The sequence below is a fragment of the Balaenoptera acutorostrata genome, chromosome 19 (assembly GCF_949987535.1).
Source record: "Balaenoptera acutorostrata chromosome 19, mBalAcu1.1, whole genome shotgun sequence".
In the NCBI taxonomy this organism is placed as follows: domain Eukaryota; kingdom Metazoa; phylum Chordata; class Mammalia; order Artiodactyla; family Balaenopteridae; genus Balaenoptera; species Balaenoptera acutorostrata.
Window position 1 is genome coordinate 60,821,909 of NC_080082.1, and position 19,392 is coordinate 60,841,300.

General features: G+C 50.1%; 2 protein-coding genes and 1 long non-coding RNA gene across 5 annotated transcripts; 1 reads left to right on the forward strand and 2 right to left on the reverse strand.

The window, feature by feature from the left end:
• Window positions 1-748: 748 nt before the first annotated feature.
• Window positions 749-8,214, reverse strand: LIM2 (lens intrinsic membrane protein 2). Its single transcript, XM_057533667.1, is given in 5 exon segments — window positions 749-898; window positions 2,567-2,670; window positions 2,911-3,045; window positions 4,179-4,328; window positions 7,905-8,214. Coding segments are annotated over 4 exon segments (657 nt in total). The 3' UTR covers window positions 749-898; window positions 2,567-2,608.
• On the forward strand, window positions 3,668-19,348 carry LOC130705674 (uncharacterized). Of its 3 annotated transcripts, none has more exons than XR_009006027.1 (4): window positions 3,668-3,770; window positions 4,877-5,037; window positions 8,059-8,226; window positions 12,736-15,662. It is a non-coding gene; the product is annotated as an uncharacterized LOC130705674 (long non-coding RNA). The 3 variants fall into 3 exon arrangements; XR_009006026.1 differs by having other exon boundaries at window positions 3,675-3,876; window positions 4,884-5,037; XR_009006025.1 differs by lacking the exon at window positions 3,668-3,770 and adding an exon at window positions 18,607-19,348 and having other exon boundaries at window positions 4,327-5,037; window positions 12,736-15,094.
• On the reverse strand, window positions 9,084-14,346 carry C19H19orf84 (chromosome 19 C19orf84 homolog). The gene is made up of 3 exons (XM_007179898.2): window positions 14,168-14,346; window positions 10,992-11,100; window positions 9,084-10,323 (listed from the first exon to the last, which is right to left on the reverse strand). The coding sequence occupies exons 2-3, from the start codon at window positions 11,024-11,026 to the stop codon at window positions 9,810-9,812; spliced, it is 549 nt and encodes a 182-aa protein (XP_007179960.1). The 5' UTR covers window positions 11,027-11,100; window positions 14,168-14,346; the 3' UTR covers window positions 9,084-9,809.
• Window positions 19,349-19,392: the final 44 nt, after the last annotated feature.

A 19,392-nucleotide genomic window follows, 5' to 3' on the forward strand; every position in this document is an offset into this window, starting at 1 on the left:
TGTTGGGTCTTCGTTTCTGTGCAAGGGCTTTCTCTAGTTGCGGCAAGCGCGGGCCACTCTTCATCGCGGTGTGCGGGCCTCTCACTATCGCGGCCTCTCTTGTTGCGGAGCACAGGCTCCAGAAGCGCAGGCTCAGTAATTGTGGCTCACGGGCCCAGTTGCTCCGCGGCATGTGGGATCTTCCCAGACCAGGGCTCGAACCCGTGTCCCGTGCATTGGCAGGCAGATTCTCAACCACTGTGCCACCAGGGAAGCCCAGTCTTATTATTTTATGATAAGCTTTAGTAAATCTCATGGCAGTTGGCATGAGTTTGTTGAATGAACTAATGAATGAGTGAATGAAGAGAAGATCAAGGTCATGAATGATTGATAAAGAGGCAGGTGCAGGACGAGGTGCAGATCAGAGTTCTGGTGCTTCTCCTTGGAAGGGTCCATCCAAGGAAGGGACAGGAGTTTGGGAGAGCCAACTGGAGATGGCGCGAGTGGGCAAGGTTGTTTTTTCTTTTTTTTTTCTTTTTTTTGGCCACACTGGGCATCATGTGGGATCTTAGTTCCCAGACTGAATTCGCTCAGTGGCGTTTTGGAGGGCTCCGAGGACCTCTGGTTGTCTCAGCGCAGAAAGAATTCAGCGAGAGGCAAACTGATGAGTTAAGAAGCAATTTATTAGATTATTAGAATAGGATGCTTGTGAGACTTACAAGTGGGTGGGCGAGAGGGTGTCTCCCCAAGAACTTAGTGGGCTACCGTTTTATAATCAAAGGAAAAGTGGGGAGGAGGAGAAGACCACCTTCTTCCTCATTCTTGAGTAGTTGTCATGCTTCCATCAGCAGCTCCGCCTCCAGGTTGGGCAGGGGAGTTTTTTTTGTCCCTACATGGTCAAGCCAGGACTGTCATGGCACTATGGAAAAATTATTTCAGGTCTCAGTACAATGAGGGTCTTTCACTTTGAAATGTCACCTTTCCATAAATTATTGTTTTTTATGTGTGCAGAGAGCATGTCATAGGGGTTATTAACTCACTGAGCTCACTGGACAGGATGTGGGTCTCAGGCCACCATTGTTTTATTGTTTGGGGCATGTCTCATGCTTCTGTCGCATGGTTTTGTTGCTAAGCAAGCCTGCTTGGTTTTGTGGTTAAGCAAACCTGCTTTCTTAAAGTGATCATTAACTTACAGGGGTCTCCCATACTTTTTCTTTACTTACAATCCCCTAGTGTAAGTAAATCCCCTATTTAACTAATCCCCTATTTAATTACCTACTTTGTCCCTTTGTTCTGTCCCTATCATGACCAGGGATAGAACCCATGCGCCCTGCATTGGGAATGTGGAGTCTTAACCACTGGACCACCAGGGAAGTTCCACAGATCTTTTCATTTATCGTATTATCCTACTGTGATATTATGTTTTATAATAAATATATATTGTTGGGTCTTTGTCCCCACTTCTGGCATAGAGGTCCTAAAACTCTTGGAATTTCCTAAGTTGTGAGAGCGAGGGGAACCAACTACATGATTAGAGGGTCAGAACTTGCAGTCCCACCCCTTGACCTCCTGGGAGGGGAGAGAAGTTGGAGATTGAGTTCAACCACCAAAGGCCAATGATTTAATCAATCATAACTATGTAATTAAGTCTCCAGAAAAACCCAGAAGGAGAGGATTCAGAGAGCTTCCGGGCTGGTGAACACGTGCTTTTTGGGGGAGAGTGACCTACTTGGAGAGAGCACGGAAGCTCCGCACCTCTTCCCACTTACCTTGACCTGTGCATCTCTTCCATCTGGCTGTTTTGAGTTATATCCTTCTATAAAACACTGGTGATCTAGTAAGTAAAATGTTTCGCTGAGTTCTGGGAGCTGCTCTAGCAAATTAATGGAACCCAAGGAGGGGGCTGTTGGGACCTCTAGTCTATTGCTGGTTGGTCAGAAGCACAAGTGACAACCTGGGCTTGTGATTGGCATCTGAAGTGGGAGGCGGTCTTCTAGGGCTGTGTCTTTAACTTATGTGATCTGACACTTTCTCTAGGGAGATCCTGTCAGAATTGAGTTACTCGCTTGGTGGTGTGGGGAAAAAGCACACCCATCAGAATTGGACCTACACATTGGTTTCCTAGCAGTTGAACCCAGGGACTTCCCTGACGGTCCAGTGGTTAGGACTCCGCACTTCCACTGCAGGGAGCCCAGGTTCGATCCCTAGCGGGAGAACTAAGATCCTACACATCGAGGGGTGCAGCCAAAAAAAAAAAAAAAGGGGGTGAACCTAGTAGGGTGGGGACTGTGTCATTTGTCTCTGTGCCCATCCCTACAGGAACTGAGCAGGCAGGTCTACTCTAATGCCACCACCCCTGCCCCACTCACCACACTTCACCCCTCTTTCTCTCCACCCGAACCCCTCAGGGACCACACGTCAGTAGTTTCCGTCAGTTTTATTAGACTCCAAAGTCTCTCTAATGGATATTCCATTTCTCTAACAACCCCCCCTGGTGGCTGGGGCCTTGGGTCTCCTCAACTGCCTCCACCAGGCCCTAGGAACCAGGATTTCAGGCCTCTAGACCCTCCCCCTCCTCTTCAGTGACCTGACTTTGACGTCCAGATGAAGTCGGGGCACACGTTTGGGTTCAGCGGGGAGTGGACAGGCGCCGACATTCATTCATCCGGTAGGCACACATGTAGAAAATTCCTGCGCGAGAAGAGATCCCGGTTGACCCCGCCCAGCCCCCCATCAGCCCTCCCAGCCCCTGCTCCCAGCGCAAGACAAAGATACAGGATTCCCTTTCTCCCTGGTGTCCACAGGGCTTGGGGTCTGCCTTCTGGTTCAGTGCCGGGGGCGCCTGTGTGGGACCCCCCCCAATCATCTCACCCTCTTGAGTGCTGCTCGCAGTGCCACAGACACTGGCCTTCCCACCTCCAAACCCAGTACCTGCAAAGAAGGTCATGAGCAGGGCTACCCAGCCCAGGATGTAGGACCAGGAAAAGCGCCAGTCCCCGAAGCGGCGACCGAGGAAGGTGACAGTGACTCCAGTGTAAATGGCCAAGGCCAGCAGGACGAAAAAGGCTGGAGAGAGAGGTCGGTGGGCGGGGGGGGGGGGGGTGGGGGGGGGTGGCGGGGAATGGGGATGGGAGCGGGTTTGGAGATGCGGGTGGGAATGAATAAATTGAGAAGGGGATATGGGTGCAGGTAGGGGTAAGGGTGAGGATGGGGGTTGAGTTGAAAGTGGGAGTAAAAATGAATGAGGAGTAGGGTTAGGGTGGGAATGCTGTGGGGTTGTGCTGTGCTGTAAAGGATCTGACTGGTCTTTGTGTCTGGTTCCTGGCAGGGAAACTCTAAAGCCTTGGACTTTTCTGAGTACCAGGAGTGTCTCTGTTGTTCTTGGATCACACCTGAGTCTATGCTGATGAGCAGAGATGACTCGGGGACAGGAGCTGGTCAGCAGAAAGACCAGCCGTGGGAATAGAGAGTTGGGGCTCTGAGCCGCTTGGGACCAGTCCAGCCTCTGGGGAGGAAAGGGGAGCTGGAGATTGAGTTCAATCACATGGCCAGTGATTCATGCCCTTGTAATGAAACTCCAGTAGAAATGCTGGATGCTGACGTTCACTGGAGCTCCCTGTTTGGTGAGTGCGTGGATGAGCTGGGGGGGCGGGGACGGGGGCGGGGCGCGGACGAGCCCTAATTCTGCAGGGAGCGTGCATGGAAACTCCATGTTCAGGACCCCTCTCCGGCTTCACGCCGTGCATCTCTTTAGTTGGCTGGTCTTGAGTTGTACTCTTTACAATAAAACTGTAAGTATTATGCCTTCCTGAGTTCTGTGAGTTATTCTAGCACATTTCTGAACCTGAGCAGGTCCCGGGAACCCTTGAAGCTGTAGCCGATTGGTCCAAAGTACAGGTGAGCTGGGGACCCCACTTGCAGCTGAAGTTGGGGCAGTCTGGTTGGGAAACGTGCCTTTAAACCTGTGGGGTTTGATGGCAGCTCCGGTGGTTAGTGCCAGGATTGAATGGCAGTACACATAGCTGATGTCAGAGCTGATTGGCATTAGAAATAGTCCTGAAGTTGTCGCTGAAGGTGGAGGTGGGATTCGGGTGCGGGTGCAGCGGAGAGTGAGGAGCAGTGGGGAGTGAACGTGGTGTTGGGGGCAGAGCTGGAGGGGGAGCTGGGAGAGGGGTAGGTGTAGAGGGTGATTCACTCACTGGAGGCGAAAAACACGATGCCCGCAGAGAAGGGCCGGGAGAAGCGGGTGAAAGTGGGCTGCTGAGCGAACGCCATGATGCCGATGATGATGCCAGAGGTGGCACACAGGGAGGACAGGATCATGAAGGCCCGGGTGGCATTCCAGTATGCTGTGGGAGCACCTCACGGTCACTCCTGTGCCTTCCTTGCCCTCAGTGGGGAAGGCTGCTACCTCTGAGGGCAGGAATGCCTCACCCCTCTCAGTATTCCTGACCTAGCTCCTCCTTCACCTCTCTGAAAAAGCCTTCCTCTTCACCTGGCAGACTCCTATTCATCCGCCAAAGCCCAGCTCCCAGATCCCCTCCTCTGGGAAGCATCCCTTCACCCCTCAGGCACCATCCTCACTCCCTCCTCTGGGTTGAGACTCTCTTTGCCTGTTTCCCTCTCCGGCCTGATTGCTCCCTGAGGACGGGGACCTGGTTGATTCTACACCACAGACACACCCAGCAGAGGTTTGATTTGCACATGGGCCTGGAGAAGTGTTTGCTCAATGAATGAATGAGTGAATGAATGCCGATTTCCCATATCCTCCTGCTACTCACTCTCTATCCTCTCTCCCATGCTCCCTTTCCCTTCCTTCATACCACTTACCCATATTTGGAAATGTCTCATTTATTTATTTCTAACTTGTTTATGATGTCTATCTCTCTCCACCGAGTTCTCAGCTCTGTGAGGACAAGGGCCTGGCTTTCTCACTCACTGCTGTATCTCCAGCACCTAGTGCCTGGCACGTAATAGGTGTTCAAGAAACGTGTTGAATGAATGGAGATGCCCTGGGACCACTCATCATGATCTCATCTTCCGTTTGGCGACTGTCAAGTACGTGCCAGTCTCCCTTCCCATGTATGATCCTATTTATTCTTTCCAAGAGCCCTATGCTCTAAGTAATATTTTCATGCCCATTTTTCAAGTGAAGGAATGGAGGCTCAGAGAGGTGAAGTGATTTGCCCAAGGTCCCATAATTAGCAGAGGGACTGAAGTTGAAAGCCAAGCTCCACGCCCTCAGTCTTAACTGCTTTGTTATTCTGTCTCTCGGAGTACCCAGGACAATTATCACCCCGGGCAGAACTGGGATCCTGCCACTGAAAAAGCCTTAGATCTTTGCAAAATGCAGTCTTTCGTCTTGTGAAAGTCTAGGGGAGAACAATTCCTGGATAATTCTCCACGGATGTTGTTATGGGTTGCTGGGTTGCAGTTGTGTCTCCCCTTTCAAGTTCATATGTTGAAGTTCTAACTGCTCCCCGCCTCCTCCCACTGCCTCGGAATATGACCTTATTTGGAAATAGGGTCTTTGCAGATGTAAGTAGTTAAGATGAGGTCATACCAGAGTAGAGTGGATTTCTAATCCAATATGATTGGTGTCCTCATAAAATGGGGAAATTTGGAGACAGACACACACCCATGGGAACATCACGCAAAGATGAAGGCAGAGATGGGCTGGTGCATTTACAAGCCAAGGAATACCAAAGGTTGCCAGGCAACCACCAGAAGCTAAGAGAGAGGCAGGGAACAGATTCTTCCTCACAGCCCTCAGAAGGAACCAACCTTGCAGAGACCTTGATTTTGGACTTCTAGCCTCCAGATCTGTGAGGCAATAGATTTCTGTTAAGCCACCCAGTTTGTGGTACTTTGTTACGGCAGCCTTAGAAAACGAATACACATGCCTCTGGGTATTTAAAAGTCTGGAGGACTTTTGGGGGATGTTATAGCCTATTTCTTTCCCATGGCTGGGCTAATGCAGGAGTGGAAAACACAAATGCCTCTGAGGCTTGGCTGCAGCTGTGAATAAAGGCAGGAGACGGCAGGCTGCATGGGGAACATGTTATGTCCCACGTACCAACGATCAATTATCAGCTTCATCTTTAGATAAAACCTTCCCTATTCAAATCACAGTGTGGTTTCCGTCTCCTGAGGGGACCCTGACTGGTGTACCCCATTTGAAGGGGGCATTTGCTGCTCATACCCAGCTGACCATGGGCCTGGAAAAGACAGGCAAAACTGGATTATTCAAAAAGAGCTGCAAGTCCAGATTTTAATGTAAAATCTCCAGATTTTTTAAATACTGGTAATGACTTTGGAAACTTAAAAAATGCTATGCATACATGTCTTGGGTTGGGTTTGGCCTCTGGGAAGCAAGCTCAGGACTCCTGCTCTAATTTTGGTGATCGGATTACATCAGCTATACAATGGATGAACAAATTAAACCTGCTGTTTGGACAAATACCCAAGCGTCAATCGGGGTGAGGTATGTCCCTGAGGCTCTCAGTCTTGTGGTCATGAAGATATCAAATGAACTTGAAGACCTCCCTCCAGCTTCCCTCTCTCCCATCCCCAGCAGAGGGAACTCAAGAGTGTCTGGTGGTGTTCCCAGTCTAAAGCAGGAGGAGTGGTAGAAGTGTGACAAAGGAGACAGCCAGAAATGAAAAGGATGCACCAAGTCAGCCAGATGGGGCTCTGAAACTGGTGGCCCAGGGCAAACCTTTCCACTTCTCCCTGCCTCAATTTATCCCTCCAGCAAATGGGCAGGTTTGGTGAGATGGGGTAGGTGATATCTGCCACGAGTCTGTCATATCACAGGGCTCAGTGAGGGTTGGGTCCTCCTCCCAACCCCCCGCCCCCACCAAAAGAATTGACTTTTTGAGGTCAAGTATCATGTCTTAGTTCATAGACACAACGGAAGAGCCCTCTTAGTGCTGTTGGGACACCGAAGGGAGTTAATCCAGGCAAAGCGCTTAGAATAGCACGTAGGACACAGTAACAATACATGCCAGTTATTGTTATTATTATTATTATTACTACACTATTATTGGATACAGATAACACAGAACATGTGATATACTATATATTATTAATATATTATATAATGTATGTTGTATAATATATATTATGTAATATACTATACATCTCTATGCACCTCTCTTTCCATATATATGCATGTATATACATTTGACCCTTGAACAGCACAGGTTTGAACTGTGCAGGTCCACTTACACGAGAACTTTTTTCAATAAATACATACAGTACTACACTATCCGCGGTTGGTTTAATCCCCAGATGCAGAACCACGGATACGGAACCGCGGATACGGAGGGTCGACTACATGACTTGAGCATCCGGGGGCTTTGGTATCCACGGCAGGTCCTGGAACCAGTTCTCTGCGGCTACTGAGGGACTGAGGGAAGACTGTACATATATACAAATATATATGTATATGGAAAGAGGCACATAGAGGTACAGAGTATATTATAATAATATGTATTATATAATATAGATTGCAGGAACCCTATACTGTAAGTACTATTTTTATCCCCATTTTTACAATATATAGTGTAATATATACACGTATATATCTATATACACATATACATACACACACATATATACATATACACATATGTATTACATGGCTTGGCTCACAGCAAGTATTAAAAAGTATCTCATCCAGTATTAGCAAATTTAGGGTCCGTATTGCTTCTGTATCCTCCTGGTACCTAACATAGTTCTCGACACCTAGTAAATATTTAGAAAATGCTCTTCGGATAACCCCAGCCCCAACTGCTATACCTGACCTCTATTTCATGCCAGGAAATGTCACCTCTCTACTTAACCTCTCAATCGGTACATCCTGTAATTGTACTAGAAAAAACTACTGAAATCCCAGTTCTGCCCCTTCCATGCTGAACGACCTTGGGCTGGACGCTTTCCCTCTCTGAGCCACAAGGTTCTCCATCTGCAAAACAGGTGGCCCTTCCACCGTCAGGTTCTGCCCTGCGGGGGGCTCTGATCCCAGGCACAGCCCAGACCCCGCCCCAGAGCCTCACCGATGCTCTCCGTCTGCAGGTAGCACTTGCTGCCCAGGCAATAACGCCACAGGCCCTGGTGGGCGAAGGCCCCCGACAGCCGGTACTGCATCCAGTGGTCTGTCGCCGTGGCCACCACCAGGAGGATGGTCCCCACCCAGGCGCAGAAGAGGCCACCACCCATGAAGCTGTACATGGTGATCTGTGGGTAAGGGGAGAGATGGGGTCAGGAGCTGGATTCCCATGTCCTGGGGGAGGAGGGGCTGGGGGTGTAGATTCCTAGTCTGAGGGAGGAGAAGCTGGGGTCCTAGACTTCCAGATCCTAGGTGAGGAGGGAGCTGGGGGGCTGGTACATTAGGTCCCAGTGAGAGGAAGGAACTGGGCACCCTGATCCCTGGGTCTGGGGGGCAGAGGGAGGGATCTGGACTCCTGAGTCTGGGGGAGGAGAGGCTGAGAACCTAGACCCTTGGGTCCTGGGGGGAGAAAGGGGCTGGGGGCCTAGACTTCCAGGTCCTAAGCCAGGAAGGGGCTGGCCACTGGGACACCAAGTCTTTGGGGGATGGAGGGGGCTGGGGGCCTGGACTCCCAGGTTCGAGGTGAGGAAGGGGCTAGGGCTAGGACCCCACCAAGTCCCTGCGAGAGAAAGGAGGCCTGGCCGCCTAGGTTTAGGGGGAGGAGGGGCCCATGGCTCCCACGCCTGGTCCCTACCTGAGGGGCAGAGCCTGCCCTGAACCCTCCGTCTGCCTCGGCCCCTCTGTGCAGACTGAGCCCAGTCAGGCCGCTGGCCTCTCTGCTCCCAGGGTCTCCCAAATCCCTTAAGCCTCCCCATACAATGGCCCCATGGCCCAGCAGCTTCCAGCAGGCAGAAGTGCAGTGGTGGCAGACGCCCCAGATGGAATTCGCTGAAGCAGGAATCCAGGTCCTCCCTCCCTGCAGCCCCTGGTCCCACCGGCCTCTCTCTGTGACCCTCCCAGCCACCCTAGCACCCTTTCACAGGCCTCGTTCCACGGCACCCTCGGGGTTAGCCCAAGCTGTGTAAGCACACACAGACACAAGACATAGGGACACTCAGCCATTTATTGTTCAACCCGGCCCCCCTCCCCCACAGGCAGGAAATGGGGTGGGGCTGCAGGGGTCTGGGTATGTTGGGCCAATGGGGTTCTTCGCAAGTGGGGTCACAGGGCATGTCACCTTTGGGGCTGGGACAGAAAGGAGGTTGAAGACGAGGCGGGGCTGGCCGGGGTTGAAGATGGGCTGGAGGCAGGAGAAATCAAGGATGAGGGTTGGCTGGCCTTTAGGCAGATGGGGATGGGGATGAGGGAGCTGGGAATGAGGATGGGTCAGGGCAGAGACGGAGAATGGAATGGGGGTGAACGGCTGGGGGATGTGGGCCTCAGTGCGGCCATGGGATGGGGCTGGCAGAGGCAGGTGGGAATGGCTTTGGGGTCAGGGATGGGCCTGGCTGGCATGGCTGGAGGAGCCCTGGGCGTCGAGAGTGAGGTGAGCGTTGTCGCTGTAGTTGGGCACAGTGTCAGGAATGGGAAGAGGCTTGGGTTTGGGCTTGAGGTTCGGGGCTGTCTCCCTGGCTTGGGATCCTATGTCAGGTCTGGGTTTCACCAGGCGACTCGCGGGACCCCCTGCTGAGGCTGTGGTTTGGGAGGAAGAGGGATGGGAGCAGGATGTTTCTTGGGTGTCTCTGGCAGGGCTGAGGCCACCCTGGGCTCCAGGAACACCCTCCTGGTGACCCTCCAGGGCGCCCTCCGGAGTCCAGGGTGCAGGGTCCTCGGGGCCCTAGTACTCGGCCTCCCAGTCCTCAGCAGGCGGCGTCTCCAGGGGCGGCTCCGGACCCTGGGTGTCCTTCTTCCCATCCTGGGCGGGTGGTGTTGGTGATGGCAGCGTCACCGGGGGGGTCCTGGGGCCAGCCCCAGGGCTCCCCACCCAGCCCCTCTCTGCCTGCTCAGCCCTCCCAAGTCCCCACTGCCGCTGGCCCTGACCCCGGCCCGGCCTGCGTCGGACATCCCAGCCCCCGCGTCCCCTGGGCGGCCTCTTGGCGGTGCCCGGCTGGGTGCAGCACGCATTGGGGGCGCAGGGGCAGGAGGGCAAGGACTGCTGAAGCGTGTAGGCTCCCATCAGGGCGCTGTGCAGGAGGTAGGAGAGGGCATCCAGACGGACGGGCACAGTGACAGAGGCCAGGGTCTCGGGGAGCCCCAGGTGGGCTGGATCTGGGGTGCCCAGGAGAGAAGGGAACAGGGCTGGGAAAGGTGCAGGCGGCTGCGACTCAGTCCCCAGGGACGGCAGGTTGTTCCTAGAATGACAAAAGGACAGGTCAGCGGGTCTCCCCATCTGCATATGCCTTCCCTACTGCAGGCTTTCTGCTTCCCGGCTTCTCCCAGGAGTCCATTTCTCCCCATCCTCAGGACCGAGCTGGCCTCTGACTTCCGGGCCCCTTTCTCTCTCTGTTTCTTCCCGTTTTCTTTACAGACAGACAGACAGACAGCTCTGCCAGAGCTTTAGCATCCCACAGAACGCGGTTCCCATTCCAGGCTGCCTCCCTCGCGGTGTGTTTGGGCAAATCATTTTCCCAATCCGAACCTTACTTTTTCATACCCAGAGATAGCTTCTGGTGGTATCAAAGGTGCCTATTAAGGGGGTGGGTCTGGGAAGTGTTCAATAAATGTGGACAATTATTATTTCTCCAGCCCTACGGCTGTGTCTGGCATCTTCAATTCTCCTGGTTCCTTCTCGAAATTTCTCTGTTCCACAAATATATTTCTAGCTCTCTCCCTATTTCTAAGCATCTCGCTCAACTCTCTCTGTCACCAAGATCGTCGAAGATTCTGTTTCTGTGTCATGATACCCAAGACTTTTTTTTTTTTTCCTTATACTCTCTGGGTCTGTTCAACTCTCTGATTTTCTCTGTCCTCCCTCTTTCTGGGTCTTCGTGCCCCCCGCGGGAAGTCTTGCGTCTCTCACCCCTCTGGCCCAGCCCCTTCCTTTTGCTGTTCCATCTTCACCGGGGTCTTTCAAGTCTTTTCTAGCACCTTCGCGTCGATTTCTCCAGGGCCCAGTGACGGGGAGGCGTCTGGAAGAAGATGGGTGGGACTTTGTCAGAAAGGGGGCGTGGTTTGCGGGGCGTGCAGAGCCGCAGGAAAGCGTGCACGGCTGAGTTCGCGGGGTTCCAGTTCGTCAACCCCACGTATCTCACGTCGCAGACCCCGCCTGCCGGAGACCCAGGAGCCGGGCGCCCGAGCCTCAGGAGTGCAGGCCCCCGGCCCCTCCTCCCTCAGACCCAGGGGTCCAGGCCCCCGGCCCCTCCTCCCTCAGACCCAGGAGTCCCCGCCCCCGGCCCCTCCTCCCTCAGACCCAGGATCCAGACCCCCGGCCCCTCCCTCCTCAGACCCAGGAGTCCACGCCCCCGGCCCCTCCTCCCTCAGACCCAGGATTCAGACCCCCGGCCCCTCCCTCCTCAGACCCAGGGGTCCAGGCCCCCAGCCCCTCCCCCCTCAGACCCAGGGGTCCAGGCCCCCGGCCCCTCCTCCCTCAGACCCAGGAGTCCCTAGCCCCCTCCTCTCTCTCCACCTGTATTCCTGGGCCGTGTCCTCAGGGGACCCGATGGTGTTCTTTAGGACTAAAGGGACATTTAAGGAAGTCTGGACATTGGGTTCTCCAGGGGGCAGAGGGGTTAGTAGATGGATTGGCGATCGTAGAGGCTGGATTTCACTCTCAGCTCCGTCTCTCACTTAACTTTGTGAGCTTAAGCCCGTCTAGTCTCTGTGCTTTTGAGAAATGGGGCTAATATTACCTTCTCGGATCTCGTGAGGTTTAAAGGATGTATCACGTGCGTGAAGTAGTCAACACATGATCTGGACTACAATTAGTCTCAACCAATGAGAGTTTCTTATTGTTATTGCTGGTGGTCGTGGTAGTATTTTATTGAGAAGCAATAGTCATTCTCATATCTATTTATTTAAGAAATATTATTCAGTGCCTGCTATATGCTACGCCCCAGGTTGGGCTCCGGGGACTTAGCCCGGGACAAAATACATGCACGCTAATGAAACTTTACATGTTGGGAGAGAAACACACAAGACACAGTATATTTCCTATATGCAGGAGGTCTGTGAAGGTGTAAAGACAGGACAAGTGATACAGAGGCACAGGGGGCAGAGGGTTATTTTATTTTATTTTTTATTTTTTGGCCACGCCACCGGGCACGTGGGATCTTAGTTCCCCGACCAGGGATGGAACCTGCATTCCCCTGCAGTGGAAGCTCAGAGTCTTAACCACTGGACTTCCAGGGAAGTCCCCCATGGGCTTATTTTAGATAAGATGGTTAGAGAAGGATACTGTGGGACAGAGCCAGCTGACCTGGGAGTTGATTATTCCCAGTGGAGGGACAAGCAGGTGCAAAGGTCCCTCAGGGTGAAACAAACATAGTGTTTGAGGGACTGGGAAGCAATAAGCTAGGAGGAGAGGGACAGGTCTATTTTAAATATATATATATATTTAAAATTTTGGAATACCTTCATATTTACAGAAAAGTTACAAAGATAACTTTGTAACTCACCCGATTCCCCTCTTGCTATCTTCTTACATTATCGTGGAACATTTGTCACAACTAAGAAACCAGCATGACTCTTAAGACTTCTCACTAAACTCCAGACTTGATTTGGATTTTGCCAGTTTTTACACGAATGTCCTCTTTTTTTTGTTCCAGAATCCAAGGCAGGATCCCACTGAGTCATCACATCCCCTCAGTCGCCTCTGTTCTGCAGCAGTTTCTCAGTCTTTCCTTGTTTTTCACAACTTTGACAGCTTTGAGGACTACTGGTCAGTTTCTTCTTTTTAACAAACTAGAGGTCTATTTTAATGAATAATTCCAATTTATTTAGTCCTCATTTCACAGAGGTTCAAACTGTGCCTCAGAGAGGCTAAGTAAGATACTCAAGGTCACAGAGCTAGTCAGTAGCACGACTGGGATTTGAACCCTGGCTCCAGAGTCTGTGATTAATGGAGACACAAGTAGGAGGCAGACTGTATAGTACCTTCTAGGCTGACTTTGGAATTTTTTTTTTTTTAATTCTGGAACATTGAGATGACTTTGAACATTTGTAAGCAGAAGTGTGACATAATTTATGTTTTAAGAAGAGCACTGTGCCTGCAGCTTGGAGAGTGGGTTGTGGTGGAACGCAAGAGTGGAAGCAGGAAGCCTAGGGAGAAAGCTGCCATCCTCCAGGCATGGGTGGTGACGGCTCCAAGGAGGGTGGGGGTAGTGGGGATGGGAAGATGTGAATAGATTTAAGATGTATTTTGGAGGGAGAACCATCAGGATTTGCTGCGGGGCTGCTGGACGTGAGTGATGGGGAATCAAGGGTGATGCAAAGTTCTCAACCTGAGCGGCGCCTTTGAATATGAATTTTCTTACAAGAACTTCACAACATCCCACTTTGAGGATGAGAAATCCGAGACTAGCTTTCGAGTTCTGTGCTGGATGATGCTGGTGACGCCGAGATGACGCAGAACCGCTACCTGCTCTCGAAGGGCTCTCAGTCTTGAGAGGTGGGGGACAGACACGGAGATGGACAGTAACATTCTGGGGTGATGGGAGCCGGGACACAGGGAGGAACAGGACAGTGAGAGCCGGAAGCGGATTAAACGTTGCCTGGAGGCAAGGAGGTGGAGGGGGAGGTCGGGGGCCAGGAAAACATTGTTGCTAGCTTGCAAGGCGTGGGGGAGAAGGTCGGAGAGGTTTTTGGGTTTTTTGGGTTTTGTTTTGTTTTGTTTTAGAGGAGGTGGCCTTTGGGCTAGGTCTAGGGTGAATGGGTATTTGATGTAGAAGAAACGGCGCGAGCAAAGGCTAGGTGGCTGGAATCTAAAGATTTTTACCAAGAAGGCTGGCTTTCCTTTCCTAGCGCCTATGATTAGCATGCAGGTCTCATCCATCCGGTTAGGAAGCTTATGTCGAACAGGGCTCCGAAATAAGGGTTCGAATCCTCGTTCCGCTTCTTACTAACTCTTGACCTAAAGTAAGCTAAGTCTCTGGATTTTTGCGACATAAAACTCAATTCCAGCGTAACGGCACTGCTTCTGGTTTTGTTCTGTTACTGTCCCTCCTGTTTCTGCGGTCAGGGTCCGACCTCGCCACTTACCATGTACCTGGCCCTTTAAGGCCCTCCTCCCCGAGCTGGGAGAGCGGAGGCGTGTTCTTGCGCTTCTAAGGAAATGCCCTTTACCCAGCTTTCAAAATTGACAGGCAAGTTCTGAAAAGTGACCAATCAATTCCTGCGTCGGGAGGGCACGAAGGTTCCGATTTGTTGGGGAACGCCTGCAGCAATAGGTTTGAGCTCCGCCCACTCCTTGTTACGTTTAACAGCGCGAGACGTAATCCTCAGCTCTGATTGGGGGGAAGCTCACGTTGCTTCCGCGTCTCCTCCCTCCGTCCGTCAAATCCGGGGGTGGAGGGCTAGCACCCTCGCTTTTTGATTGGCTACGTTTCTGAGCGCGATTCTCTCTCTCTCGCCCTCTGATTGGCTGTTCCTTTTCCGCGCCTTCTCCGGGCTGTAACTATTTTGCCCCGGCCTTTAGCAGAGTCCCTTGTCTGATCTCCGGCACGGTGGCAGCGTCCGCGTCCGGGGAGACCCAGTCTAGGCCTAGCGATGCTGAGCGAAGCTTGGAGGGGAGAGGGGTCCTCAGGCTGAGGGGAGTCCCGTACAGAGGTCTTCTTGGCCCACTAGGGAGCCTCATTGCCCCTTACCAGTCTTAGGACCAGTCTCTTCCTTTCACTGACCCCTACAGGACTCGGACTGTCAAAGTCCCAAGATTAGATCTTCAGGGCCTTCCCAGCCCACAGGGCTCACGGATTCCCTTAAGTCCCCATCCCACCCCCACCCCCACCCCCGCCTTCCGTCCCCCTGCAGGAGGTCCCTGGGGGCCCTGCTCTCTCCCTTGAGCCTTACCCACTCGTTCAACTTCTCCAACTTAGGGGCCCTTCCAGTCTTGGGGTTTTTCCACTACCCCAGAAAATGGCCGGGATGCTCGGCAAGAAGTTACTGGCGTTGAGAGATTCGTGGGCTGAGGTTTGTGCTGGAATGAGTGCCCCTAGGTTTATGTGGCTGTCATGAATGCTTTTTAGACTGCTTGGAAGCTGGGATTTGCTAAAAGTGTCTGCTCAAGTGGCAGTGGGAGTCTGGAGGTCGAAGGGCCCCAGAAAGGGAGATCACTTAGACACTTTCACTTGCATTAACTCATTTAAATTCTCATAATCTTTTAAAAAGTGCTGTTTGTTTTGCATTTGTATTATTTATCTTTTAATACAGTAAAATTCACTCTTTTTGGTGTGCAGTTCCGAGTTTTGACAAATGCATAGAGCCATGTAACCATCACCACAAACAAGATCCAGCGTATTTTTATCATCCCTCCAGATTCTCTTGGCTGCCTCTTTGTCATAACCTTTTTTTTTTCTAAAGGTTTTCACCAGTTCTTTATTGAAAATGCACCCAAAATTTCACATCAGAATCATACTATATGTTGGAGGAGTTTGTTGTATATAATTTATAATCATGCTTACTTGAAGTACTAGGTGAACTTTACCTTATACATTCCACATAAAAGGTTAGTTACTCCAAGTTCTCTTATTGTCTTTAGAAAGCCTTTTTAAAAAAAATTTTATTGACGTATAGTTGACTTACTGTGTTTAATTTCTGCTGTACAGCAAGTGACAGTTATACATATATAATATTGTTTTTCATATTCTTTTCCATATATGTATATAACTGAATCACTGTGCTGTACACCTGAAACTAATATAACATTGTAAACCAACTATACTTCAATTAAAAAAATTTTTTTAAAAGGTGACTACCATCCAAAAAAAAAAAAAGGAAGAAGCAGAAGAGTCCAGGAAACCTCTTCAGACCCATCCACCCAAGTCCTCACATTTTTGCTCCACAACAGAGCCAGTGTTTGGACACCTGCCACTCAGAGCGCCATCCAGGATTAGCCAGAGAAGAAGCTTCCACCAACAAGAGGCCACTGCTGTGGCCACTTAGGTCAAGAGTCACTTGTCCCCATACATGGTGTCCCTCCTCTAGGCCCCAATACTCTGGGAAATGGGGGGGGGGGTCAGGGACAACTGGTCTCCCTCCCCTCTCCACGGAGTCCAGTCCCCGCTTAAAACCTCCACTGGATGGAGAGGGGAGGCGATGGGATTTAAACGGAGTTGGAGGTGAAGATTTAAGACCAGGCTGAGTTTTAATAATCAGAGCTGACTGGACAGTAACAGAAGGTCTGAGATATTGTTAGGAGATGAGAAAAAGAGTTTTAACAGAGCACGATCGAGTCAGAAATCAGAAACGTAGACCTATTGTTTAGTTATACCTCCTGGCATTCATAGTCTCCAATTAACTGGCTATAGAGAGCATCTGGCAATGCGGAATCGCCAAGCTGAGTCTACTGGCTCCAAGCCCGTTGTCATTGTCGCTGTGTCTATCCATCCACACCTGCCTTTCCCCAAGAGGACTGGACAACACCACCCTCCTCCCCCAACCCCCCACTCCAAGTCCCAAGTCGTTATTGCAGAAGTCGGGACTTTAACACGTGTATTTCAAAGTTACTGACCACCCCCCCACCCCGGGCTTCCCTGGTGGCGCAGTGGTTAAGAATCCGCCTGCCAATGCAGGGGACGTGGGTTCGAGCCCTGGTCCGGGAAGATCCCCCATGCCGCGGAGCAGCTAAGCCCATGCGCCACAACTACTAAAGCCTGTGCACCTAGAGCCCGTGCTCCGCAACAAGCGAAGCCACCGCAATGAGAAGCACCGCAAAGAGTAGCCCCCACTCGCCGCAACTAGAGAAAGCCCACGCACAGCAACGAAGACCCTATGCAGCCAAAAAAAATAAAGGTACTGACCCCTGGTCAAACCTGTTGTCCTAGCAACATAATCTTGCAATTTCCCAGGTTAAACAAATTTTGAAGGGTCGCTTGGCAGGATTTGGGGGCAGAGGGAGGGAAACAGAGACCCCTCCAACATTCTGCCCGCTCTAAGTTTATTAAAAGGAATTCAGGACCTGCAGTGGTCATCCCTTTTAGGACCTGTCTGAGTTTGAATGTCACTTCTGCTATTTTGTTGTGTGAACCTGTCCCTCTCGAAGCCCCATCTATAAAATGAGGCAGTTGTACAAACTACCATGTATAAAATAAATAAGCTATAAGGTATGTTTTACAACACAGCGAATAGAGCCAATATTTTATAATAACTATAAACAAGAGTATAACTTTTAAAATCTGTGAATCACTATGTTTACACCTGAAACATATTGTATATCAACTATACCTCAATTTAAAAAAAAAAAATTTAAAAAAATGAGGCAGTTGCATTGGTTGATCCTACTCCATGGGTCTGTAATTCAATTACTCTGGGTATACTGGCTTCTGGTGGCCAACTTCAGTGCTTGCAGCTAGTTCAGTTTTTTATTTTATTCAGTACACAGAGGCACTGGCACACTTAGGAGGCAAAACATGTCAGCGTGGGCCTCCTTACCATATCATCATATGCAGTAACTACCAAATCCGGGCTCTGGGGGTGACTATGGAGGAAAAACAGAGAGTGCTTAGGACACAGTGAGCACAGCTCTCTTTTTTGCTACCTTCTTCTCCAAAGCTATTTGCATCCCACCTGCAGACTGGAGCTCCATGGCTCAGCCAACTGGGCTAGTCAGTTAATACCTTCCACAAGCCGAGAAAATTTAAAACACTATAGTTGCCATTAAACAAATGTAAGATGATAACTTTCTCTATTCTTCCGAATCAAAGAAGGACACCCACCATACATAACTCATCATACTTGATACTCAGATCATCGTACTTAAAGTCTGGGTAACAGTTTACAGTTTATAAAGTGCCTTCATCTGTGTTCTCTCTTTTTCTTAAAAAACATGTTTTTATTGAAGTATAGTTGATGTACAATATTACATAAATTACAGGTGTACAATAGAGTGATCCACAATTTTTAAGGTTATATTCCATTTATAGTTATTGTAAAATGTTGGTTATATTCCCTGTGTTATACCATATGTACTTGTAGCTTATTTTATACCTAAGAGTTTGTACCTCTTAATCCCCTACCCCTATACTGCCCCACCCCCCTCATCTGTACTCTCTTATTCAATCATTATAACAAGCCTTCATAGTAAGGGTGTTACCTTCATTTTAATACATGGGGAAATCGAGGCTCAGACAGAGAAAGTCACTTGCCTACACTTATTCTGATTAGTATGTAGTAGAATCTGTACACAAGTGCAAGTCCTTTGTCCTTTCCATATACTGCACCTGCCACCCCTCCTTATCAGGTCCCCTCTGCTCAACAAGCCACCAAGAGGCCAATATAAGGTCATGACCAAAAGCCTGGGCTCTGGAATCAAACCTTACTAATCCTGTGGCTTTGGATGTGTCTGTAACCTTTTCATGACTCAAGTTTGCCCAATTGTATAATAGAGATAATATCTGTATAAAGGAACCCTTGGAAAATTCCAACTCAAAATCTTTTTCTTTCTTTTCTTTCCCTCTTTATCTAATTGCATTTATCCTTCTAAGGAGTAAAGACATCCCCTCCACCCCAACTCCCCCACCACGGTCTTAGAAAGGAAAAAAAGGATCAACAGAGGCCAGCTTCATGGACACAGCCTGACCACTCCTTCCTGCTGAGATGAGGTGACCAGCTAGCCTCTCTTTATATCTGAGATGACTGACCATCCTCACGTTCTGCCCTGAGTTTTGGGTCCTTTTCACTCAAGAGCGCCACTTCAGGAGGGATTGTGAAAAAGCAGGGAGAGCAGTGGTTTTGGAGTCAGCCATGGGTGGGACCCCTGATATTGTCGATTTCTCCTGTGTGTCTTTAGATAAGTTAATTCACCTCTCTGAGTCTCAGATATCTTCCCAATGGAGATACTCTTAAATCTTACAGCACAGTTGGCTCACAATGTGATACATAGCAGGTGTTCAAAAATATTAATTTCCTCCCTCTTACTATTAAACTGCCACTCAAGTCCCCTCGCCCTACAAGTCCTCACCCTAGAAACCTTCCATCTAGTCACAGAGCTAGCCAGTGTCACCTTGGCTACTCTTGAACTCTCTCTGGACCTCCGCTTCTGTTTGCTCTTCTGTACAAATAAGTGGGTGAGTTTACATTACATGAAAATTCCACAAACTTCTCCTAAACCGAAGGCTAGCTATCTTAGGCTTAGCAGGGCAACAACTCCACTCTGCCTGAAATCAGCCATAGGCGATACAGAAAAAAATGGGCATGGCTGCACTCCAATAAAGTTTTATTTATGGACACTGAAATTTGAATCTCAAGTCATTTCCATGCATCATAAAGCA